This window comes from Tribolium castaneum, chromosome 6 (assembly GCF_031307605.1).
Source record: "Tribolium castaneum strain GA2 chromosome 6, icTriCast1.1, whole genome shotgun sequence".
In the NCBI taxonomy this organism is placed as follows: Eukaryota; Metazoa; Arthropoda; class Insecta; order Coleoptera; family Tenebrionidae; genus Tribolium; species Tribolium castaneum.
Genome location: NC_087399.1, coordinates 6,862,532 through 6,887,779, shown reverse-complemented (window position 1 = coordinate 6,887,779; position 25,248 = coordinate 6,862,532). Strand labels below are relative to the sequence as shown.

At 34.1% G+C, this 25,248-nt stretch overlaps 5 protein-coding genes across 5 annotated transcripts; 2 read left to right on the top strand and 3 right to left on the bottom strand.

Moving 5' to 3' along the window:
• Positions 1–1,684: 1,684 nt before the first annotated feature.
• Prp6 (pre-mRNA processing factor 6) lies at positions 1,685–10,799 on the bottom strand. The gene is made up of 9 exons (XM_966499.4): positions 10,665–10,799; positions 10,558–10,617; positions 10,444–10,510; positions 10,199–10,398; positions 6,361–7,048; positions 3,286–3,798; positions 2,677–3,234; positions 2,106–2,390; positions 1,685–2,057 (listed from the first exon to the last, which is right to left on the bottom strand). Exons 1-9 carry the CDS (start codon positions 10,757–10,759, stop codon positions 1,722–1,724), a joined length of 2,802 nt encoding a protein of 933 aa, XP_971592.2. The 5' UTR covers positions 10,760–10,799; the 3' UTR covers positions 1,685–1,721.
• An 84-nt stretch (positions 10,800–10,883) lies between these two features.
• Positions 10,884–13,195, top strand: LOC660311 (uncharacterized protein). Its single transcript, XM_966554.4, has 5 exons — positions 10,884–11,141; positions 11,186–11,363; positions 11,412–11,612; positions 11,665–12,052; positions 13,019–13,195. Exons 1-5 carry the CDS (start codon positions 10,884–10,886, stop codon positions 13,158–13,160), a joined length of 1,167 nt encoding a protein of 388 aa, XP_971647.1. The 3' UTR covers positions 13,161–13,195.
• Positions 13,142–16,881, bottom strand: LOC660376 (uncharacterized protein). The gene is made up of 6 exons (XM_966613.4): positions 16,711–16,881; positions 16,376–16,647; positions 13,841–14,076; positions 13,627–13,788; positions 13,380–13,579; positions 13,142–13,325 (listed from the first exon to the last, which is right to left on the bottom strand). The coding sequence occupies exons 1-6, from the start codon at positions 16,737–16,739 to the stop codon at positions 13,223–13,225; spliced, it is 1,002 nt and encodes a 333-aa protein (XP_971706.1). The 5' UTR covers positions 16,740–16,881; the 3' UTR covers positions 13,142–13,222.
• Positions 16,882–20,435: 3,554 nt separating this feature from the next.
• On the bottom strand, positions 20,436–21,653 carry RpL11 (Ribosomal protein L11). Its single transcript, XM_966666.5, has 4 exons — positions 21,501–21,653; positions 21,036–21,176; positions 20,802–20,988; positions 20,436–20,751 (listed from the first exon to the last, which is right to left on the bottom strand). The coding sequence occupies exons 1-4, from the start codon at positions 21,504–21,506 to the stop codon at positions 20,513–20,515; spliced, it is 573 nt and encodes a 190-aa protein (XP_971759.1). The 5' UTR covers positions 21,507–21,653; the 3' UTR covers positions 20,436–20,512.
• On the top strand, positions 21,546–24,747 carry LOC660497 (uncharacterized protein). The gene is made up of 8 exons (XM_008198529.3): positions 21,546–21,751; positions 21,796–22,279; positions 22,627–23,604; positions 23,655–23,832; positions 23,959–24,127; positions 24,177–24,329; positions 24,374–24,549; positions 24,601–24,747. The coding sequence occupies exons 1-8, from the start codon at positions 21,630–21,632 to the stop codon at positions 24,702–24,704; spliced, it is 2,364 nt and encodes a 787-aa protein (XP_008196751.1). The 5' UTR covers positions 21,546–21,629; the 3' UTR covers positions 24,705–24,747.
• Positions 24,748–25,248: the final 501 nt, after the last annotated feature.

The window sequence follows — 25,248 nt, the reverse complement described above, 5'->3', positions numbered from 1 at the left end:
CACGTTTCAAAGGGAAATACGCTGCGATTTCACCTCGAGCACATTTTGTAGATAACTAAATAATCCTTCTTTAAAGTCCTTTTTAAAAAAATATACAAATCGTAACGTTTCTGACGAATCAACCGGTAACATTAATTGTATAAACTCCTATAGTGGCGGTCAGCTCGATTTGCGTGTGCGTCATCAATTTCATTTTTTCATTACCAACACAAAGCTATAAAAAATTATCAAAAACAATGCAAATTTAAACAGCTAAGGGCTATCTAAGGGTGGTATCCTTGAACATTAATTTACATGTGCACTTCGACAACACCGTCAAGTGTCACGAATTTGTCAAACTGACATTGACAGTAAATTATAGACGTCATCGCATGGTTGTCGAAAGTGTTATCGGTGTTAATCGCAAGTATTTTCTGTTCGTTTATTGTGTTTTGTGATTTGCGTTTCGTTAGGTTTTTGATTCTGCGTTTATTAGTTCTTGTTTTGTGAATCTGTATTTTTTGTAACAACTCATAATTTAAACACTTCGTAACCTCAAAAAATATTTGATAGTTTGTCACCGCTATGCCCCTGCTATGTAAACGTAGTGACAGAAATGTCAGATGACGCACACGCAAACGGAGCTGAGCGCTACCATAGTAAACTACGCCAATGCACGCGCTATAACGGACCATTTCATGGATAAATATGAACATCGCGAGAGCGCTACGACGAGTCAGCTGATCGGTTGTGGCCTCATGGCCACCCCATAAAATTTCCTCACACTGCTTCTAAACCAAAGTTATGGTTTCTTTTATTTATTGAATTTTCAAATTATTTACATGAAATTAAACGAAAGACAGGAAAATTACTGAAAATTATTACGTTTGGCATGTAATTATCGACTTAATTCGATGATTTTTTCTCGTGTTTTATTTAACATTGCGATATCAAATAACTTTCTGATTATTTACATAAATATTTTCGACTCAAAAACGAAGCAAATCGACTGAGACAGGTAAGATAATAAGTTCTTGCAAATAAATAATTCTGTCACAACACCTAATCAAATAAAATTTCCGTGGAACAGGTAAAAAAACATCAAATTGAATTACATTTGTTGATTTTTCGGCATAGTTTCACGAAATTTAACGACATGATTGCGTTTCGGGATGTAAAACGACCGAAACAGGTAATTATCGACTCAATTTTCTGCATTTGCTTTAACAAAATTTCACAGAAGCTCTGAAATTTTTGTTTATACACGTGTTTATAGGTTTAAAAACTGAAAAATAACACAATTTTCGACTTAATTTGGTTATTTCCACCCACATTTAATAAAAGTTTGCATAATGATTGTAGGTGTGACAAAGACAAGCTAAAAGCAAAAATAATGCAATATCAACATAATTTGGCGATTTTTTTGGTCTATTTTAACGATTAGTTACGACATTCATTAACTTTGGTTAGTTAATTTTATGATTCTTGTGTTAGAAAACAAATGTTTTAAGTTGTTTAATTGATATTTCATTTAAAGAGAAATATAAAAGTCGCATAAAGTTTGCCATTAATTTTTGCAGAACTCTAATTCACCACAGACTTTACAGTTGCAAGACCGTGTCACGTAATATTTAGCCCCTCATACCGTGCACAAATCAAACCAACACAAGAAAAAAGGAACAGGGAAAAAATAACTGGAAAAAAATACCTGTCCTCGCTTATTTCTATTAAGTAACACTAACTCAGACTGGAATAACAACTTCTTTCGCAACCAGGGTTAAAAGCTGCTCATTACTCAGCCCCACATTCTTAATGTCCTTGGAAATGGAGCACCACAACTCCCCATGATGGGGCTCCGCCGCCAAACACCTCTGTTTCACATCCTCCTGTTGCTCCACCGTTCCGTGAAGCTGCTCAAACCTGTACCAATAAGCCCACGCGTCTCCAAAATCCGAATCGATTTTAATAGTCCTTTGGAACCATTCCCGGCATTTCCCGATTTTACGCTCCGACCAGAATAACTTACTGACGGCTAGGAGGACATGTGGGTCGTGCTCGCACTTCTTGAGCGCGTCCACCTATCACGAAATTAATTATTTTCGAAAATTTCAACTGACAGTACTTACAGAACGTGTCTTTCGTTGAGGCCGCGCTTCCATGAAAATCGACTCGGCCCAGAGGGGCCCCGAAGTGGGGCATTCTTGAAGCGCCTTGGCCATCATTGCGTTCGCGATGTCTTTCATACCGGCCCGTTTTTCAATACGGATTGCCTCAAGCCACAGTTGGTCGTTTTTGGGGTTTTTCAAGCGGGCTTTTTCCAACATTGAGCGCGCTTTTATCAACAAACCGCGCTTTTCTTCGAGGCGAGACAGCAAAATCCACAACGGGATGGAATTCGGGCATTTTTTGATCTGTTCAAGCAAAAAACACAATAAAAAAGTGAGGTTATGTGGGGCGAAAGTGTGGTTAGGTTGCACTAGACTTCGATAAATTCACTATTTCCTCTTTTTACACAGACAAACTCTTGAATAAATAGCCGTGAAGGACAAATTCAATCAATTTCGCACGCAAAATCGCGTTTTTTAAGCAAAAATGTTAAAAATATTTGGTTGGACGCGTCAATGTTGCCAACTGAGTGAGTCAAAAATTCAAAAACCCAACCTCACTTTTGGAAAAAAAATTGAAAATTCGACTCACCGCCCCATAATACACATCGAAAGCCTTCGACAACTCGCCCTCCTGTTCATGTATCTGCCCCATCATCATCCACAACTTGGCGAAATCCGGGAAGACCTTCAAGGCTTCATCTAACAAATTCTGGGCCGCTTTCAAGTCATTGAGCGACCACTCCAACTTGGCACTCTTCATCATGACCCTCGGCGTGGGGGCGGAGCCCCTGGCCTTGGCCAATAACCTTCTCGCCCTCTCATATTCGCGATTTTCTGACTCAAGTTTGACTGCAGCAAGCCAAATTTCCTCACTGTTGGGGTTAGCCTGAAAGGCCAGGGCGAGGATCCCTCGGGCTGCGGGTACGTCACCCGCCAACCACTTGCTTTTCGCCCCCATGAGCCACAAAATCTCACTTTTGGGGCAATGGGCAACGGCTCGTTGAAGGAGCCCCTCGAGGCTTTCCCGCGTTCCGTGGTTTTTCTCCAAATGGGCGGCACGCAACCAAATTGATTTTTTGCCCGGGAAGGTGGCAAGGGCGTGGTTGTAGACAGTGCGGGCGCATTCGTACGCCCCCTGGCTCACACACTAAAAAATATATTTGCAAAAAATTGGAAAAAAAATGGTTATTTTTCCTACATTTTCGGCGTCCTCGATCCAGGTGTGCTTCTGGTCCTCGGGCTCCACCCCATATCCGATGATTGCCTTGACGATGGCGCGACAGCAGTGCACGTGGCCCCCTTTTTCACTTTCTATAGCTTCTTTAAACCAGTGCTCTCGATTTATCTCAACTCCGTTCGAGCTTAATGAAGTTATAGCCCTCTCGATGATTTTCTCCACCATGGCGTGATTACCATTGGCTTCTTCCAGCTTGGCCGCAGTTGTCCAGATTTGTTTATCAGTGGGAATATTTTCTCGAGCTTTATTTAAGACTTTTCTGGCATTTTCGTACGTTTCGAGTCTTGCGAGGGCTAACCATAGTTCGACAGCAGTGGGGCAACATTCCACTGCTCTGGATAGGAGAATTCGGGCGTCTTCTGGATTTTCCAGTTCCACGGCGGCTTTCCAGAGACGCACTGAGTTCGGGATGTGTTCCAGGGCTTTTCGGTAGACTCGCCGTTTGGCTTTTGTTTCGGTTTCAACATCTGCAGCCTTGAAATTAGAGAAAAAAAAACAGTTGAGACAGGAAAACATAAGATAAAACTATGGAATAAAAGAAGTACAAAAAATAAGATAATGTAAAATAAAGCAAGATTATACAATAATTACTAAAAAGGTAAATAAAAAAAGAAAACGCTTAATAATAAAAAATAACAGTACAATTACTAAAATTATATAATTCTTTTTGCCTGCATTTTTCCAACAATTTTTTACCTAAGCTTTTATAAGATTTTATTGTTATTGAAAAACATTAATCACGATCCTTAACAATCCTTAAACAATTTTTTTTCAGTTTTAACAAGACCATGTAATAAAATTGTTAAATCAAACGGGTTTTATTTACTCGACTCACAATAAATTGCAATGAAAAGGAAATCAAAAAAAAATAAAAAATTAATACAAAAAACAAGCGTACTGACAAAACTGTCATTTAAAAGTGAGTTTTCTGCTCAAAATTACGTAATTTTCAATGTAATAAAAAGACTTATGCACCGTTTTACCAAATTTTCGTAAAAATAGTTAGCCTTTGGTTCATTAAGAAAGCTAAAAAGATACTAAACACTTCAAAATAATGTCAATTTCGATCTGTTTTAGTCATATTTGACAAAATTTCAAAAAATAAGTAAGTTTTTTACTCAAAAACAAGACGCCAAACTTATGTCATTACATAATCTTAACTCAGAAACAAAAAAATAAAATACAAAAAAGTTTATTTTTATTAATTTTTCGATTTTAAAATATTTTTCACATCAAAATATTCAAACAAGAATTTTTGTGGTGAATTTAAAAAAATAAAAAACTACAGAAACGGTCAATTTTTGTTTAAAAAATTGTCTTCAGTCTCATTTACATTTAACAAAAAAATAATAAACAAAATAATGAGGGGAAAAATCATAAAACCAAATAATAAATTAATTATTAAGTATTATCCTACTTAATTTTCACTCTTAAAACAAATACAAAATACATAAAAATAACAACATTTATGAACTAAATTTCACAAAATAAGTTAACTGTCGACGTAATTAAGTGATTTTTCGACTTAAGTGTATTTTAATTTTCGCTTTTAAGCGTGTTTGATTTTGACAACTTAGATTTTTATGGTCCAAAAAATATTAGAGCCATTATAGATGCAAAAAAAGCTTAAAACTTGCTTATAGTCAAGAATCATAAAACAAATAAAAACTTTCCTCAAAGCTTGTCATAAATAAAACTGCACATGTCTGAGTATAAAGTTGAAACTCCTACTAAATCTTGAAGAAATCTAATGAAACAAATGTCTTACAAAACCGCACTTAATAAAATATGTGCAATGATTGAATTTTCGATAAAATAGACGCAATAGTTAATGGGTAAGTACTTTAAAAATGCTATATTAATAACTACTAATAAATTCACTAATTTAAAAAAAATATGAACACTACAAAAATCTTAAATTTTTGTTTAAAAATTCTCATGACTGACTATTAATTTTATTTTTTTGTTAATTTCATTCAAATTAAAAAAAAAAACCACAGCAATTTCACTCTGTATAAAATAAGATGACCAAACCATAATAAACAAAATAATGACGATAAAAAAAGACAGGTAAAAAAGACTTTTATTTCTAGTAATAGGTCCCTAATATTATTATTATTGGTTACGTACTTTTAAAATGCTATTCTCGTGGTGAATAAAAAAATGTAAACACTACAAAAATCTTAAATTTTTGTATAAAAATTCTCTTGACTGACTATTAATTTTATTTTTAAGTTAATTTCACTCAAATTAAAAAAAAAAATCCACAGCAATTTCACTCTGTATAAAATAAGATGACCAAACCATAATAAACAAAATAATGACGATAAAAAAAGACAGGTAAAAAAAGACTTTTATTTCTAGTAATAGATCCCATAATATTATTATTATTGGTTACGTACTTTTAAAAATCTTAAATTTTTGTTTAAAAATTCTCTTGACTGACTATTAATTTTATTTTTAAGTTAATTTCATTCAAATTTAAAAAAAAATCCACAGCAATTTCACTCTGTATAAAATAAGATAACCAAACCATAATAAACAAAATAATGATGATAAAAAAAGACAGGTAAAAAAAGACTTTTATTTCTAGTAATAGATCCCATAATATTATTATTATTGGTTACGTACTTTTAAAAATCTTAAATTTTTGTTTAAAAATTCTCTTGACTGACTATTAATTTTATTTTTAAGTTAATTTCATTCAAATTCAAAAAAAAATCCACAGCAATTTCACTCTCTATAAAATAAGATGACCAAACCTTAATAAACAAAATAGTGACGATGAAAAAAGACAGGTAAAAAAAAACTTTTATTTCTAGTAATAGGTCCCATAATATTATTATTATTGGTTACGTACTTTTAAAATGATATTCTCGTGATGAATAAAAAAAATGTAAACACTACAAAAATTTTAAATTTAATTTTAATTAAACAATTGACAGAGTATTTTTATTTTTAAGCATAATAAACAAAATAATGGGAAGAAAAAAACATAATAAAAAATCAATAACAAAAGACTTGTATTTCTCATACCTTGATCCAGATCCGTACCGACGTTGGAATATGCCTGGCCGCCTGCGCAATCACCGCCTTGGCCGTATCCTGGGGATTAATCCTGGCCGCCTCCAGCCACAAATCCTCACTTTGTGGATTAACCTCACACCCTTTCATAATCAAATTCCTCGCCGCTTGCACCTTCCCCGTAACTTCCTCCAGCCTGGCACTAGCAATCCACGCCGGAGGATGATTCGGATTCGTCTCCCTCACCGATTTAAGCAACAATCTCGCCTTCTTAATATCATTAATATCCCCACCGTAGGTGGGAATCATTGATTGCAAATCGGTCAAATACCCTTTCGGGTCCACAACTGTTTGTCCAGTCACCGAATCGGACACTTGCGACAACTTAACATTCATGAGAGTGTTGCGGGCTTGTCCGATTTTTCGCAAGTCCATGTCTCCGGTCGGGGTGAGCATTCCGGGGGTGGCAACACCCGGAACCATGCTTGCTAGCCCCGAACTGGGGTCAATGGTGGTGTTGGATTCGCCCCCCAGGTTCCGGGCTAGGACGCTGTCGGGCAAAGGGATGAATTTTTCGGCTCGGGGATTGCGCTGTTTCCGGTTACGGGCGTCCCCCACGTCTGGGACGCTCCGCCATTCGTCGTCGGAGACGTTCTGCAGGTCGCGTTTCAAGTCGGAGAACTGTTGCTGGATTTTTGGCCTAACAAGAAAATTCTTTTAACCAAAGTGATAGAAAAAAACTTTAAAAAATATTTTATGTAACTTAGTTAATTTTTACTTTTTTAATTTCTTTTTTATTCATCTCTTTTTCAATGTAAACACGTCTGAAAATGATAGTTACCAACGAAACATGTTCCTTTTATAATTTTTAACATCTTTAATAGCTACAACTGTGTGGAAGTTCACAAAATTTTTTTCATCTTTTTGTTAAGTTATCAGCAATCCACTTAGAAAAAAATGAATCCAGCTTAACATAAAATTATTTTATATAATCCAAGGATGGTTTTAGGTTTAATTTTAAAACTGTCGTATCAGAACAGATTTTTTTTTATTTTGGGATGAATATCATAATTCACTGTTAATTTCAGTCCTATCAAAAAAAATTAATCAAAGAGTAGTTCTACAAGCGTCTAGCAGGAGCAAAATTTGCTATGCCCGAGGCCCATTGGAAAATATTTGCTTTGGGAGCAAAAATCTTTATGAATTCGTACAATTCATTGATACTGGCTAATAAAAAAAGTAAAAATTTCTACAAGAGTCCAGTCGATAGTTTCCGGTATGCCATAAAAAACATAGAATTGTTGACGTGTCTCTTCAAGTTTTTACAGTGTACAGTGTATGTGAGAAATGCCAAGAAAAAAATGTATAGAGAAATTTAATTATTAATTCAAATGTCAGACCGTTAGATACCTTTTTCATTCTGCTACATTTTGTAAAAATTCACAAAATCTGTTGATAAGTATTAAAAAAACTCCAAAAAAAAAATATTCTAAGAAGCAATAGATCATTTACGACCAATTTTAATCTCAAAATAGAACTTGTCATGAAAATGCTTTGCGGAAATTTCGGCCTTTTCGAGAAAAATTAGTGCAGGAAAAGTTTGAAATGTATCCAAAATTCGTCGTTGTGTAAGATATTACAACAACATAAAAACAACACAAATCATAAAATTACAAAAAAGGAATAGTAATTTACCGATTTAAAAAACTTAAGAATAAAAATTGCATTAAAGAGGCAGTTAGCTGTCAAAATTTATAATTTTGGTCAGTCACCATGTGAAAAATTTCCCACAAGAATTTCTGAGAATAACGATTTTGTTGTCTCAGGGAAAAATCTCTAATTTTCCCATGGGAATTTTTTCACAAAAATTTAGTTCCAATATTTATGGTGCTATAAAAATATCATTGAATTAAATAGGTTGAATTGTAGTCTGTGTAAACAAAATAAGTCTCTGCTAAAAGTATATTTTTGTGTAATTAATTTTCCATTTGTTAGGCTATTGATTTCCTTTTTTACTCAACTAGAAATATTTATTTTTGCACTTAGGACAAATAAGTGTATTACCGACATGTTTAGTTTTTGTACGCACATTCCTGTACTAAACATTATCGAACAAGCTACCAAATATTCTAGGACATTCTTAATCTGGAATGAAAACACAAAAATATTTAAGGCTAGCTGAACATTTCCACAAAGCATAAAACAATCTTGTCTTATTTATTAAATTTAAACAAATAACTGAAAAGACATTGGTGTCTATATTATTAAATTCTCACTAAAAAAGTGGCTTTGTTGTAACTGTGTATCTTTTAGAACAACAAAGTTACAAATAGTTAAAGATGTCCTTAAAATTTACTCAAGAAAGTTTCAAAAGTTTCAGTGATTGGACCATAAAATTCACGTCCCCTTGTATTTTTCAGATATGTGCCTCGAAAAAAAAACATGACCTCTTTGTTTTCCACCTAATGATTATTGAGTAGTTACACCACAGATTATACTTTTTAATGGTGACGTTTTATCCATATTCTTGCCCAATTATCGTAGTACAGTTTAATTTAATCAGTTGGTCACTCGCTGTTGTCACAAACGGACGTCTCACAATAAAATAAGAATTTAACGATTTTAAAGTTTAAAATTCTCTGGCTAGTGCGTTTTGATCGCGGTTAGTGTGTACCACTTTAATGGCTTTCCAGGAAGAAAGCAAAAAAATAATCCGGTAAAAGTCTTAGTCTGCAATAATTTGCAATATTTTTACAAAAATTGCAATAAATCTGTAATGTTTTCAACAACTAATTTAACAGCACATTGTTCTACCGGTAAATATATCGTTTTTTATTTCAGTATTTTCGTCTTCAATTAGATGTTGGTTATGTGGTGTGTATTATTATTTATTAACATCTTGCACTAATTATGTTTTTTAATCTATTTTTAATGTTTTGCTACAAACTAGCAGAAGAAAAGCGCTAGTGTATTTTTTTTAAGATGTTAATTATGCGATATTATTAATATCCTGCAGTCTTGTAATATTTTCCAAACCGAATAACGTTATACTGGGGGTTCCTTTGTACAGAAGTTAACTGCCTTAGAATGTACTAAGTTACGTGAGTTCGTAAAAATGAAAAGATTTTATAATTATATTATTTACTTTAATTCCATAACGATTCAGAAGCGACCGCTTCCGAAGAAAAAAAAACAAATAATTGTACTAATTTTTGTTTTTTATTTATTTTTAATATCTTGCAACAAAATGTAACAGAAAAAGATGCCATAAAGGTAAGTGCATTTCTTTAATTCCATAACTATTCGCTTCCGAAGGAAAAAAACAAATAAATGTTACAGTAATTTTTGTTTTTTATTTTTTTTTAGCAGAAGATGTCATAAAGGTAAGTGCATTTATTTTTTCCATTTATTGTCAATAAAGGAGGTATTGAATAAGTGAAGTATTGAAAAGTAATAGTTTGAGTACTACATTTTAGAACACAGTAAAATATTATATTACATTGTACTGATTTTATTTCTAATTTCATAGTATAGATTCTTTTATAAGTAATTATAAATTTATTAAAATATATTTGTAAAATTGGAAAATTGTTCGTTTGAACATCTTGTCGACGATAAACGGCATAAAAAATAACATTTAATTTAAGAACAAAAATTTTAAAAAAAATGTTCAGCTGAACAAAAATTCTTCCTATAAATTATAGCAGAAGCAGATGCCGTAAAGTTAAGTACATTTTATTGTTATTGTCCATTTCAATGAAATGTGGAATACGTGGTGGTATTAACATATTGTATCAGCTTGTTTTGTAGCAGAAGATAGCAAGTTCAATTAAATTTCTGATTAAATTACCTTTCTTGTCGATATTTCTCCAATTCCTCCCTCAACCTCTTCTCCCTGTACTCCTTTCGCTTCTCGTCCATTCTCTTATCAATCGCTTCGTAAATCGCGTCAGCCTCAGCATCATCCTTATCGTAGGGATCTTTGGAAAAAAGTGACCCCCCATAACCGCTAAACTCATCATAATTCGAATCATTCAAATCTTCTTCTTCCTACAATAACACAGTCAACAAACACACACACTTTCGTCAACAAACCTCTTTCTCCTCCTCTTCATCTTTCTTTTTAGTGCGTTTTGCCGCCGGTGGGGCATGCCTATCATCCCTAAAACCACGAATTAAACCACACACAACCCCACTAACCCCACTTACGAAACGTCGTTGGCGTCCCTCGCTGGCCCGATATCAGACCGTGTGGTGAAGCCCGTAGCCCTGAAACACCACAATCACAAACATGTTAAAACAACCCCCTAACGCACCCTCGACCAACCCCAGCGACGTAACCCAAGGGCGCGGGGACCCCCAGGAAGTGCTTCTTGTTTCGGTTGACTAACGCCTGCGGTGGGGCTGCCATAACTAGCCCCAAACAAACACCAAGTCTAACCTTAAACCGAACGACTAGCAACGTTTTGACAGACGACAAATGTCAAACATTCACACATAACCTCACTCATTTTTCGAAATTCCAAATTTTTGAAATGTTTTCACGGTTTCTCATTCTTGTCACGTTGTTATCAGCTGTTCACGGGACGTTGACGCCGAAGTCGCGCAAGGATAAGCGCGACGATAAGTTCTTTGTGCACATCAAAACGGGGCCCCAAAACATTACCGTCTTTGACCGGAATTTGGTGACGGAAGCGGCCACTCCGAGGGAGGTTTTGCAGAATTATCTAGCGTATTTCAGGGAAATTGACAATTATCAGTTTGATGGGCTTGTGCTGGGCTACGTGACTCCTGTAGGTTCCAAGCTGCCGGTCAGGTTTTTTAAAGACAGTTTTAGTGGAACAATGAGGGGTACGACATTGCCAAAATTTTCGGGAACAAGTTTACGCACATTAGCCCCGTTTGGTTGGAAATCAAAAAATCAAACAACCGGTTTGACTTCAGTGGAACACACGATATTGACAAGAAGTGGATAATACACGTGAAAAATGCAGGACGGGAGAGGAAACTTAAAAGTATTCTTTCTTCAAGTCTGGAAAAACATTAATTAATAATTAATTCAGTTGTCCCTAGAATTCTCTTTAGTGGTTTGAATGAGAACCAAATGAACTCACTCTTCGACCCTAAAGAGCTGAAATCGTTAATTAAAACACTGATAACAACCGCGAAATCGTACAATTTCGACGGTTACGTGATCGAGATCTGGCCCCAACTCCAGATGGACATGAATTACGACCCCTTGATCAACCTTGTGAGAACCATAGGTGCCCCACCAGCCCCCTTATTTTACTGTTTTTCATTTTAAAAAATTCTTAGGGGACTCCCTGGCCTTAGAATCCTTAGACACAATCCTGGTAATTCCCCCGAAACGGGGCCGCAATTTGCCCTTCTCGGAGGATCATTTCAACGCATTATATGACCATGTGACTGCATTTTCCCTCATGACTTATGATTATTCCAACCCGAGGCGCCCCGGCCCCAATGCCCCCTTGACCTGGGTCGAAGACTGCATTAAAACCGTGTCTTCGCAAGAGTCCAAAAGGGGCAAAATTTTGACCGGTTTTAATTTCTATGGAAATCATTATTCTGAAGTCGGGGGAAAACCCATCCTGGGGCACGAGTTTATCCGAAAATTGGAGGAGAAATTGAAAACTGCGAGGATGATTTATGATCCACAAATCGCCGAGCATTACGTTGAATACGAGTAAGTTAATTAAAAAAAAATTAAGGAAATAACCATGAGTACAATAATATTTTTTCTGGTGTGCACATGTGTAATCTTGGTTGCATAATATTTTTAACAAAAAAATATACAGCTCAGCCTTTAAGTTTCTTTTTTATAGCACATGTTAAACTATTTCTTTTAAGTATTTAAAGTAGCACTTTAACCGCAAGGTTAAATTTACTTTATTCAACGAAATTTACAAATTACAACACATTAATTTAAAGGGTTAACATTTTTTTTATTTATTTAAACTTTAGAAAAAATGTGTTTTACACGACAATAAAAATTCGTTATCTATTCGTAAAATGTAAGTCCACTTGTGACTTCATCTCTTTTGAACTTAACTTTTCAATTCATAGATAAACAATCTCTTTAGTGACTTGTATATATAATAAATAACAATTTTTCAATAGCAGATGTTGAACTATTTCTTTATCTACTCTTTTGAGTAGATAAAAGAAAAATGAAAAAAATAAAAAACAAATTCCAGCTTTTAACAATTTTTTTTTCTTAAACTTGAAATCCTGCTGTAGAAAAAAATGTGTTATATACAACGATAAAGACTCTATATACTCGTGAAATATAAGTCCACTTGTCTCTTTTGAACTTAATCTTTTCAGCAGATGTTATGCTATTTTTTTATCAACTAGTTAATATAACACTTTAACCGCAAGGGACGATAAAATGAATTTAAAAAAATATAAAGTGAATAAAAAAATCCAATTAGGGTTAACAGTAATTTTTTTTCTCTTAAACTTGAATTCCTGCTATAGAAAAAATGTTGTTATCTACACGTGATCGCTCTTGAACATAACTTTTTCACTTAACAGTAGCTATTTTTATACTCATTCGATTATTTTCTTCATTTGCAACCAATAAAAGCATTGCAACCGATTTCTAAAACAAAGTAATGTTTTACGACGATTTGAGAATATAATTTTTTAGGGAATCGAACGGCAAACATTTGCTTTTCTACCCCACGTTGTATTCAATTCACAAACGCATCGAACTGTGCAAAAAACTGGGGACGGGGATTTCCATCTGGGAGTTGGGACAAGGACTGAAATATTTTTACGATTTGTTATGATTTTCCTTTTCTAAATAAATTATTACAACCACAAACACCTCTAATTTATTTGAAATGTGGGCTTAGGCAGCTTCTACTTCTTGGAAGTTTCTCATTCCCATCATAGATTGCGGCCCTTGAATTACTTTGTAAACGAGGGCCCAGTTTAGTTTTGCCGGAATGAAGCTGCAAATTTTTTAATGCGATATCGCAATGGTTATTAAGTAATTCAATATTTACTTTTTGACGGGGAGGACAAACCGCGAGAAAGCCGGCATTGTGACATAGACTTCCTCCCTCCTAATGGCTGTAATTATCCTTTTTGCAACATCCTTCGGTTCCAACATGTTCATGTTTCTGGGCTTGCAGCCGGCAAACATCCCTGTGTTGATAAAATACGGGCAAACCAACGTCATTTTAATCTGATGATGACCGTGCGTCTGGAAATTAACTCTTAATTAATTTGAAGCGGCACTAATTAACTCACTTTGAGCTCGATTAGGAGACTTTCGTGGAAACCAATCGTTGCATGTTTGGAGGCACTGTAATCGGTGCACTTGTAAGTGCCCAAAAGTCCGGTGAGACTTCCGATTGTGACAATGTGGCCTTTTCCCGTCTTGATCATGTTGGGGAGAAAGGCTTTAGTGGTCTACAATTCGAATATTTTAATTGATTACTAATTAACGAGTGAAATAACGGACCCAATAGTGCGATAAAATGTTCACTTTGAACGTTTTTTCGATCATATAATCCGGGATTTCGAGGAATGTTTGGCCACAAACGATTCCGGCGTTGTTTATGAGGACGTCGATATGGCCTATGTCGGATTTTACAATGTCGGCGTATTTGTAAACGTTTTCGCGATCGGTGACGTCCACAGGATAAGTGTGAACTTTGTAACCTTCCGATTCTATTTTTTCACGCACCTTTTCTAAAGCTGAAACGAAGACAATTGTTTTGCATACAGTATTCTTCAGTTCCATTTTTAAAACTTATTTAATCGTCTAACGTAATTTTGGAGCCAAAACTCATTTGATTATTTTGCATTAAATTCATTTAACTTTTTGAACTGTTTTTCATAAAATTGTTGAGGTGTGAATTACGTTTTACGGTCATTCCAGGAACGATAATTTCATAATATAATTTTTTTCGGTTTATATTTAATATTTATTTTGCGACAAAAAAAGTTTTTTGTTGTGGATTTAAAATGGGGGAGAATAATTATTCAAATTGAAGCACTTCATTGGATTCTAAAATTTACATACTTTGCCTTGTTTTTCGTAGTTTAGAAATTGGAGATCGGTAAATAAAGTGATTAATAAAATTATTTTTTATCTTCGTAACTTTTGCTGTCCCATCCGTTATTGCGAACATATAATTTCTTACGTCGTTAAACAAAAGCAATAATTTTTTATTTCCACTGTCTAATTTTAATACTCTTAATGCCTTTAATAATTAAAACCTGTCTAAATAACTTTTTTTGGAGTCATTTACAAAAAATAAATTAATTTTATAAGTCTTTACACATTGCCTTGTTTTTCGGTTTCGTGATTTCAAAGTTTGTTTCAAAAATAATTGATGGAATTAGTGCTTTTTAAATTAGCAGAATTTTATAACGATTGTTCAACAATAAAAGTGTGAAGTCATTTTTATGTCCCGTCTGTTATCAATTTGTATTTTTTTTCTGCTCGTGTTTCAAATTTTACAAATGTGGCTCTAATTATAGGATGGAAACAGTTTGTTTGTATCAAAGTTTCTATATAAAAAAAAACATTTCTACTACTGATACTGAAAATAAAATCTAAAAATTTGTATTAAAACGGAATATTGTCTGTTTTTTTTGTTGTATCTTTACAATGACATCTGTTTGTTTATTTTGTCACGGTGGCGGTTGTTACTTTATTAAATAATTTACTTACTAAATAAACAAGAACCTAATTTGTTCTGTATAAGAATTTAAACAAAAGGAAAAATGATAAAAACATGTAAACTGATTAGGTATGCCTTTGACTGAGCGGGTTTTATCAATGTTTATGACAAATTGTATACAAATTTTCCATGAAAAATCTTAAAATTTGTTTTTATTCCATAAATTTTTATGATTCGTAACACAGATTTTTGCCTTAAAATGTCGATTTTTTTAATTCATTTTTTAATCTAACACATAGTTTTTGCCTAGAACACCTAGAATTCGCTTAAATTTAATCCTTAAAAACCATTAACTTTATGGTTAAAATCAGTTAGCTTTTACCAAATAGGGTAAGTCCGGGAGGGTTTGGCCACCTTTTGCGGCCGTGCGGTTGCTCAAATTTAAAACCCAATTTTTAAGAAAAGTAATGAACAAAATCTTTTTTTAAAATTGTTTGTTGTTTCTAGGTTAAATCATTACCCCACAGACCAGTTCTTATCCCGTTTTAAATATTTATAACCAAGTTTTAATGAGTTAAACACAAACATCTTAATAATTTTAAGGTTTTTATGAAAAAACCTAACATTCAAGTGATATAAAAAAATATGACAGTACAATAAAAAAATTATCAAAAAATTATGTACCATTATTTAATAAAAAAATTAATAAAATGAGCAAAAATGCTCTTCTGTTCATTTGATTTTTAAATTTTAAATTTTTTATGATTTTTTTTTTAAATTAATATATGGTATAGCTAAAGTCCTCAGAAAGTTACGATATTTTTTTATGCGATATAAACTTATTTTTTTTTAGAAAAATGAATCGTTCAAATTTTTAAAGTTAAAACTTAGGCACACCCAACTGTAAAGAAACTATTTTGTTTATTGTTTTTTTTTTAAATTCAATTACAAATTTTGCGTATAAGTAGTTCAACCTTAAGGTGTAAGGTACTTCTGTATTATTATTATAACACATATTCGTGGTCCAGAATTCGCTTAAGTTTATGAGATTTTAATACATAAAAACCTGTTTATTTGAACAAATAGGGTAAGTCCGGAAGAGTTCGGCCATTTTTTGTTTATTAACACATATTTTTGTTAATTTGTGAGATGTTTCTTCGAGTGTTTTTTCTAAATTGTTCAATAACTTATGTATTACAATTTTATTTTAATTTTTAATCACGAATTTTCAAACTGCGATTAAAAATAGCATTGTAACTTATCAGGATTGTGAATTTAGTTTAACACATGCTCGACAAAAATATGAAATAGGCAATCGTCTCGTCCCACTTTCTCGACTTTCGCTTCAGTTTTACTTTCTTTCTTACCTTTTTCATTATTGTCCCAAATGACAACTCGAGCCTTTTGTCTGGCAAGTCTCAGGGCTAACTCTTGACCTACTCCACCGGCACCTCCCGTCACCAAAACGATTTTCCCTCGAAGGGTTTTCTGCCGACGAAGAAACGCCGGCGTGAAGGTCAAGATCAGAGCTTCGGCAATATAATAAACACTCAACCAACTCAAAACAATCAGTTCGATAATTCTGGTGGTTACACGAAGGGTGGTTATGCGCAACCACTCGAGCGAGGCTAAAGTCGCCCTAAAAAATATTTTTTTATTAAAAATTTTGATCCAGTTTGGGTAAGAAAATAATTAAACTTGCCTGATTGTTCGACGGACGTAAGGATGCATTTTTAAACTAATTTATTTCACACACGTATCACGATAAGGTAACCGCTCGCGACGCGGCTTGAATTGGAAATGCCGGCTTTTGGTCGCGAGTGTGAATCTTTCCTTGGCAATATCTCAGTTAGCAGGTCGTTGGAGAAAATTCTAGTTTGATGACCTGCCCAAACCTTTCTCTCATGATTCTAAGTTCTGTTAAATATAGCCTCAAGGAGAGAAAAATGTATTGTTTGCAAGGCTTGAACAAGAAAGGTCAAATACGTAATGGATTAAAAACAAAAAGAAATGTTTAAATAAATATACATTTCGAAAAAAAACGCATTACCTTTTGCAACCAACTATTAATAGACAATTTATACAAATAATTTAGTTCTTCCTCAATTATTTTGATCTAAAACTAAACTAGATCACATTTTTTGAGGCAAGCCAAACAATCGTCCTATGGATTGTCCAGTTATGTTCATTATTATGAACAGTTGTTGGAATAATCAAGGCATGAAATGAATAAGACATGAAGCAAGATGTCCATTTGTTTGTTTAGAAAACTCATCAGTCCTTAGTTATTATCTTTTTATGGCTTTCAACAACGAGCATAACAGTTGGAAAAACATGTTGAGACTAATAATGAAACGTATTTTAGGTCATTTATTATTGCAAATGCACAAATCAACTTTTTGTCACTTGTAACCACATAATTTGTTTTATAAACTCAATTAAAAAACAAGTAATTTTAATTTATTGTGAAATTATTTTATAACAATAAAAGCTAAATCGCCTTCTAAGTGCAGAAAGTCGCTTGAAGAAAGCCAATTTTTTTAATTTGAATTAAAACCTCTAACGTTTTAAACGCTATTGAAGAGTTTACTTTCACTTGTTTTCTTTTGTCACTAAATCGTACAGCAAGTTTCGTTGATAAATAAATGTCTTTTTTCGACCCACTGTCCTCATTACCAGTAACTGTCGTACTTTCTGCTAATGATTTTAATTAAACAAAATTTCAATTACCTACCATTAGTCCAACCGGGAATATTTTTTCGTGATTAAGGAGCTAATTTGCCTTAATTTAAACGGGACTCTTACATGTTTTCAAAGTACAGTAAATCATGACGATGTCTGCAAAACGCGTGTCAGAGTACAGTTTTAAAATAAATTGGAAATTCACTTTGAACAATATTGATAATGTAATCAAATCACTGTAATTAATATGCGCAAAAATCTTGTCTATGTAGAACGCCTTGTGTTGAAATAATTGCATTTTTACACCGTAAACAGAGCAGTAATGGTATTAAGCATTAATTAACTGGTGACCTTCTACATAATATTATAATGGGGAAATGCTGTAAGCTGTATCTGCAGGTACAATGTTTCCAGTTAATTTATTGCTTCTATAATCCATTTTTCTCTATGAATTGCTGATTTGGCGCAACCATCGGCAACACATCATACATTTCTATAAACCAAAAACGTTCAATTTAAATGTTTCCCTTATAATAGAATAAACTGAAAATTTGATGTATTTTTTTTGTTTTTTCTTTAAGCCTTTAAGCACACTTATTAGGTAAACCCAAAATTTTCTCAAAAACTTTCCAAATAAAGTCAAAAAATGATAGAGAAGATTCTCCATCCACAAAAATGATATTATTTTTGCATTATCAAGTAGGTATTTTGTACATTTTTAGACAGAATTAAAAATTTTTATAAAAAATAAATAGAATAATCAAAAAATTGTAAAGGTACAGTACGAGGAACAAGAGTGCTTCCGTAGATTAAAAAATAAAAAGCGGAAAAATCTGTAAATTGAGACAAACATTTTTTTTTCTTGTTTCTAGCATGTATGTCAGCTAGAAAAGTAATTAGATGATGTAAGTAATTATTTCTCAAAGTATCGTTAAAAAATTTAGCCAAAATGAATGTTTTTATACCTGTCTAGAAAGTTGAAACATATTTTTAAGCTAAAAACTGCGTTTTTCCAAAAAATTTCGCCAAAACTGGTGTATAAAATATTAGATTAGATTTGGATTCATTGTTGTTTTAGCCTATTTAGGTCGATTTTAGTTCATTTTGAACACTCTAAAATATTTTGCTAAAACTTGTCAATGAAAGCATTATTATTACATCACAAATTAATTGAAGTTAATGTAATTTTGGCTTTTTTCCTTGATTTTACTCGTTTTGAGTGGAAAAAAAATCTACAAAAAATGGTGGTACTTTTGCCCTTTTCAAATATTTAAGCATTTCTTTTGATTCCACTGCTACAATCCAAAAAAATCACAAAATTAAAGAAAAAAAGACATTACTGTCGCCTTCTCCCTACTTTTTTCAGTCAGAATCTGACATTATTTCGCAAAATGTCATCAACAATAAGCCGGAAAATCTGCAAACTGGTAAAAAAACTGTAAAAAATCAGTCAATTACGTTGAAAATGATATTCATTCCACCCTGATTCATGTGGCAACAACTTACCAAAACAAACCTACATTTTGCCTAAAATAATCTGAAAAATCTTAAATTTTATAAAAAAAAAAATTGCTACACTTGCCTTTTTATAATGTAAAGAATGTTTTTGAGCTAAAATTATAACGCCAGGCAAAAAATAAACAATAAAACTTCTACACAATCAAGTTTCATAATCTGATAAAAAAGTCTGCCTACGAAATTGTAGCTTTAGGATTTTTGGTAAAGGATAGGACTAGTTTTTAAAGCCTTTAGCACATTTATTAGACAAAATCTTAAGTTAAATAACCGTGGAGAAGTTTCTCCCTCCACGAAAATGACAATGTTTTTTCATTATCAAGTATTTAATACATTTTTCAGTCACACTCTCGAAATTTTATAAAAAAATAAACTCAACAATCAACAAAATGGTAAAAGAACAGTTCGAGGAATTGTTTCCGTAGATTTGAAAAAAACAGTTGAAAAATTCATTAATTTGGAGCAAAAGCAATATTTTTTGTTTGTAGCATGTCAGCGAGAAAAATAATTTATTATTTCGCAAAATATTGTTAAACATAAAGAAAAAAATTTCAAAATTTTTCAGTGTTATGATAGCTCTCTAGAAAGTTACACCATTTTTAACTTAAACTTTTTTCGTGTAATTTCGCCAAAACTGGTTAATAATTCTATTCTAGTTCATTTTTGAACCAGTCTCACTTATTTTGCAAAAACATACTAAAAGAAACATTATTACTCGTTTTGAGTAAAAAAATATACGACAAAAAATTGGTAACACAATGGTTATAACTTTGCCATTTTCAAACGAGATATTTAAGCATTTTTATGATTCGGTTGCAACAAACCAAAAAATCACCAAATCGGGGCGAAAGAGACACTGTCATCTTTTCCCAGCTTTTTTCAATCAGAATCTCATATTATTTCGCAAAATTTCAGACAATTTGCCAATTAGTAAAAAACAAACGGTGCTATTTTGTCCATTTCACAAAAAAAAAACCCGTTAATTGACAACTTCATTTGACAACTTATGAAAACAAACCTAGGAAATTTGCCCAAAATAAACGAAAAAATCTCAATTTTATTAAAAAAATTGCTATACTTGCCTTTTTAAAACGATAATATTTTTGATCTAAACATTTTATGATGCAAAGAAAAACAGGAAACTTTCTACACAGTCAAGTTTTGTAATCTGATGAAACCATGGCTTTAGGATTTTTGGTGAAGGATAAGACTAGGTCACAAAAACTCAAATTGAATTTTCTTAAATAAACTTATTTGCGTCCTCATACAAATATGTTAAAATTAAAACATAACCATACGAAACGCAATCACTTCTTACTCGCCAGAATTATACCGTCATATTTCTGCTGGAACCACTTCATGGCGTCTTCTTTCGTCAAACGGTGCGGGAATCCAACCTTCCCTTGTTTCCTCCTCCTGTGGGCGACATTGAAGCCAGGCCGTCCCAAAACGACGTAAAAATCTAAACCGTAGATACCAATACTGGGGTCATACTTGATCCCCAAATCGATGTGTTCCTGGATACCGAAGCCAAAGTTACCTGAAGCTAATTCTCTCATTAGAGCGATTTTCGCGCGATTTGTGCCAAAAAAATACCGGAAAAGTTGTCGCGTCTCAATTCGTACTCGCGCACTTTCAGGCCCCGTTCGAGGATCTCCTCGGCCTTGGCCCCACGGACTGTGCAGTGAACGGCGATCTTTTCGTTACGTCTGATGCCGAAAGACCGGACGGTGTAGCGGGCTTTGGAAAACACGGGCTGTTGCCCCGTCAATTGTTCTAACACCTGCAAGTCGAAAATTACAATCTGGGGGGCGATGCAAAGACACTCACTTTAGCGGCGCGGGTTAACCTATCACCAGACTCTCCGACGCAAATATTTAGGCACAGTTTGCGGATGTGAAGGTCCCTCATCACATTTTTGGACTTGTCCTTCACCTCCCGCTTTTCCTTCTTCGCTCCCTTCGCTACCGGCTGGAAAAAACACAACATTTTTTTTATAGGTTAGACTTGCCCTGTCATAAATAACAACCACAAGGTGAATTTTCGCCCAAATCTACTAAAAAAACAGCAAATGATTGGTTTTAAACGACTCTTTACGTGTTTTTAGGCGAAAAAACTGCCAAAAAATGATTTTTGGAACACATGTCCCTAATCACCAAAAACAAAAAATACGCCCAAAATCACAAAAAAACAATCATTTGACACGCAAATCACTCAATTTCAATCAATTTCACTGATTGTGCAAAACGATGATTAAAGAAATAGAAAATTGAACGAAAAAACAGGAAAACATACCGCCATTGCGAATCTAGAAAGTTGAAAAGACCGTCGGTAAAACAGTTTTCTGAAGCACAATTCTCTCCCGTTGCTATAACAACGTGGCGCTAAATTCAACTTGCTATTTTATTTGATCAATATCAAGAAATGGAAGAGGAAGAAGTGACCGATGAGGAGAATTACGAACCGCAGGTTTTTTCCAAAAACCCCACCGAACGTATTGCCGCCCGCCGGCTCCGCATCCAGCGCCGGGTGGAGGCTTTGCGCAAGTAAGCCCCTTTTTTCTGACTTTTTTTCATTTTGCCAAAATCAGGGCAAAGGAGGCTCAAGAGGCGGCAAAGCTCAACGTTACGCTCGAGCCGGAGGTCACCAAGACGCCCATCGAGATCCAGATTGAGAAGAGCATCGAGCTTTTGGAGAAGCTGGTTCTCGAAGGAGATGAGTATGTTACCAATGTTCGGGTGGCAACGGAGGCTCGGGAGGCCGACAGGCGTGAACGCGAAGGCATAGGGAAGGAAAAGCTGTTGAAGGAGCTCGAAGATGAGGCCGAGGCGGCAGCGGGGATGTTCGAGGAGATTGCAAACAAGTGGGGCGGGATTTTGAAGTATAATGACCCCTTGCATATCAGTGAGGATATCCAGAGTCAGAAGGAGAAGTGCGATGAGCTTATCAGACAGAAGGATAATCTCATTGCTGAGCTGAAGGAGAAGATTCGAAAGGCGGAAATCAATTTTGCGATTGATCAGAGAAAGCAGATCGAGGATGTCAATTCGATTGCACGCAGGATTGAGAATCAGGTCCCTATGACTTAAACGTTTTTATCCTAGATGACTTCATGCACATTTTGCTCTAAAGGTTTTTTCCCAGAATTTCTTTTCCTTCTCATAATTTTTTTCAGGTTTTTTTAGTTTTAGTAGATTGCAATTTTCGTAAACTTAATTTCGTTCATTCATTCATTTATCTACTGTGATTTTTTTGTGTATTTACTTTCCAGTTAATAAGGGGGTTAAGTTATAGCAATTGCTAAACAATTTAAATAAAACAGACGAGTTATTATAATTATTTTTGCAAATTATATTTGCTATAGTTGTATTGTTGGTTGCATACCCAACCAAACGTTTAATTTAGTTTTTCCAAATTTTAGATTATCGTGATGAGGAAGGCGTATCGCCAGGAGTTACAAATGATCGAAGAGGTGATCCTTGCCGAACGCCAAATCCTCATTGAGGCCAATAACAAGAAATGGGAGGAACTGTACAAGAAGCGAGACCAGGAGGAAAAAGCAAACTCCGAGCTCAAATCGGAAGATTACTGGAATTTTGTCAAAGAAATGGACCATTTGAACCGCGACTTTCAAGAACTGTATCGTGCGACCACAATTCAACTAGAAAACGACTGCGACGAGCTCCAGCGTGAGCTGGAAAGAATCAAAACCGATGCGGTTATGAACAGCGAAAAGCTCGACTACAATTACCAGATTTTGAAAAAACGCGAAGACGAGAATCTGATTATTCGGTCGCAACAAAAGCGCCGAATTAACAAGCTTCAGGACGTTATCAACAACTTGCGGAAGAAAAACAACGATTACCACACTCAAACCCATCAACAGATTGACAAACTCACGATCGAGTTGAAAAAACTGACCCAGAATATCCTCGATATTGAGCGGAAAGCTGATCATATAGCTCAGGTTAATGACGAGAAGTTTAAGAAAATCTGGGGTATGAATAAGCAACGGGCCGATCAGCTTTTCAAACGCATCCTCGAGATTGATAAGACTTTGTACGAGCAACAGTTAGGTTTGATTTGGAGCCCTCCTGAGCATAAACTCCCCACGAGAAATGAACTAGACAGTTACAAAACGGCCCTAAATGTTTTGAGCGTTCGCAAATTGAAAAGCAAAAGCGTGATTATGGAAACAGAAGGCGCCCCGAACGTGGAACCTGAAATTCCTGAAGGCGATGACATTGACTATAATAAAAATTATAAAAAAACGTTGAGACATGTCTTGAATTTGGTCGGCGATAAGATGGGGTTTTTGATCGAGGATGACTTACTTGCCATTTTGGAGCCCTATTTAGAGCAGGAACGCACTTTGGTTAAAGTTGATAACGTTTTTGCGGTAGTTTGTTACAGTTAATTGTTTATTTATGTGCAAAAAGAATATTTTAGGCCCTTAATATTAATGATCGTTCCGATATTGACCTACTTCTTGAGTTCTTCCTCCCTTACATGTTCTGTCCCATTTGTAACACAACTTCAGAAAAGCCCATCAATATTGATGAAGAAAGTTTGCTGAATGTTCATGAAATGGATCCTCTGAACGTCTCCCAACTCACTGACAATGATGGTACAGTCACGTTCAAAAAGAATGACACCCTTACCCCTGCCATTTTAGGGGTGTCATTCTTTTTGATCGTGACTGTACTTGGGTACCTAAGGTATTTAAAAAAAAAATTCAAATATGTTTTTTAAGACAGTAGAAGCCGATTAAGTGATACTTATGCCACCGACATGTCTTTGAACGAATACGTGGGGGCGGAGCGTGAAGGGGGGACCAATATAGACGTGGGCCCTTTATCAGTAACCCTTTACGACGATAATTTGAAAGGGGAGTGCAAAGGGCCCGAATTGCGCGAGCGAGAGTAAGCAAATTAAACGAATTATTTGTCACAAAATATTGTTTTTTTACAGTATCAAGGATCAGGACAGTAAAGGGTCGTTTGGTGAAGCTGATAATAAATCAAACGTGCCATGCCAATACCAACACCCACTTGTGATAAGCTCTGTTTACGTTTTGAAAGCTTTGAGAGAGTTTCTGGCCAAATATCACGTCAAGAAGGCCGGGTAAAAATTTGAGTTAGTGATTTTTGGTACTTAAAGTTTTGTAGCATGCCAACAATGTCGGCAAGACTGGCTCATAAACGAAGCACGGTCTCTCGATTGGTGGCACAGGAAGATATCGAGAGTTATTGGACTAAATATACGACGCTTTTTCCGAAAGAAAGGGAACAGTTGTGGGATAGTCTTCTAGCTGGGCTTAAACGTTATCACGAGTTGTTGAAAGGTTATGTCAGGGTTTTTCGGTGAAAAATTGTAATTCTGGTTCAATTTGCAGTCCGAAAACTTACGAGTGAGGAAGTGGTCAAGTTGAGGAAACAGAACTTGGAACTGAGGCGCGTTTTTGCGAATTATATCGACAAACAAGACATTCCGTACTAATTTGTAATTAAAAGATGAATAAATTTACATTCGAGAAATTTAATTGTGTTTTTTTATTAAATAGATTGATAAACAATAAAATACAACACAAAATAATAATTAATTAATTTACAAAAAAAAATGTAAATTAATATTGCGTGGAAGTGTATTATGTTTTGCATGTTATTTTTATCAAGTTATTTTTTATGAATTAATCTGTATATACTTTTCTTTAAGTTATATTATTTTATTATTATTCTCAATTATTCCCAATTCATACGATAAGTTTGTGATAGTAAAAATTAAAGATTAAATAAACAGCTTTTTTTTTCTATACACTGTGTAACAAAAAGATGGGGATAATAGGAAACCATCAGAGATTTCCTAGCTTAAATAATTTAATAAAAAAATAATCAAAAGTTTACTTTTAAATTTTACGTAATACTATTAATAAATAAAAAAATATATTATAATTACTCAGTAAAATATAATCTTAAGCATAAGAAGATCCTCTAAAAGTTGTATTTTATGTTTAGAAAGATCTTATTAAGTCCAGAAATGTTTG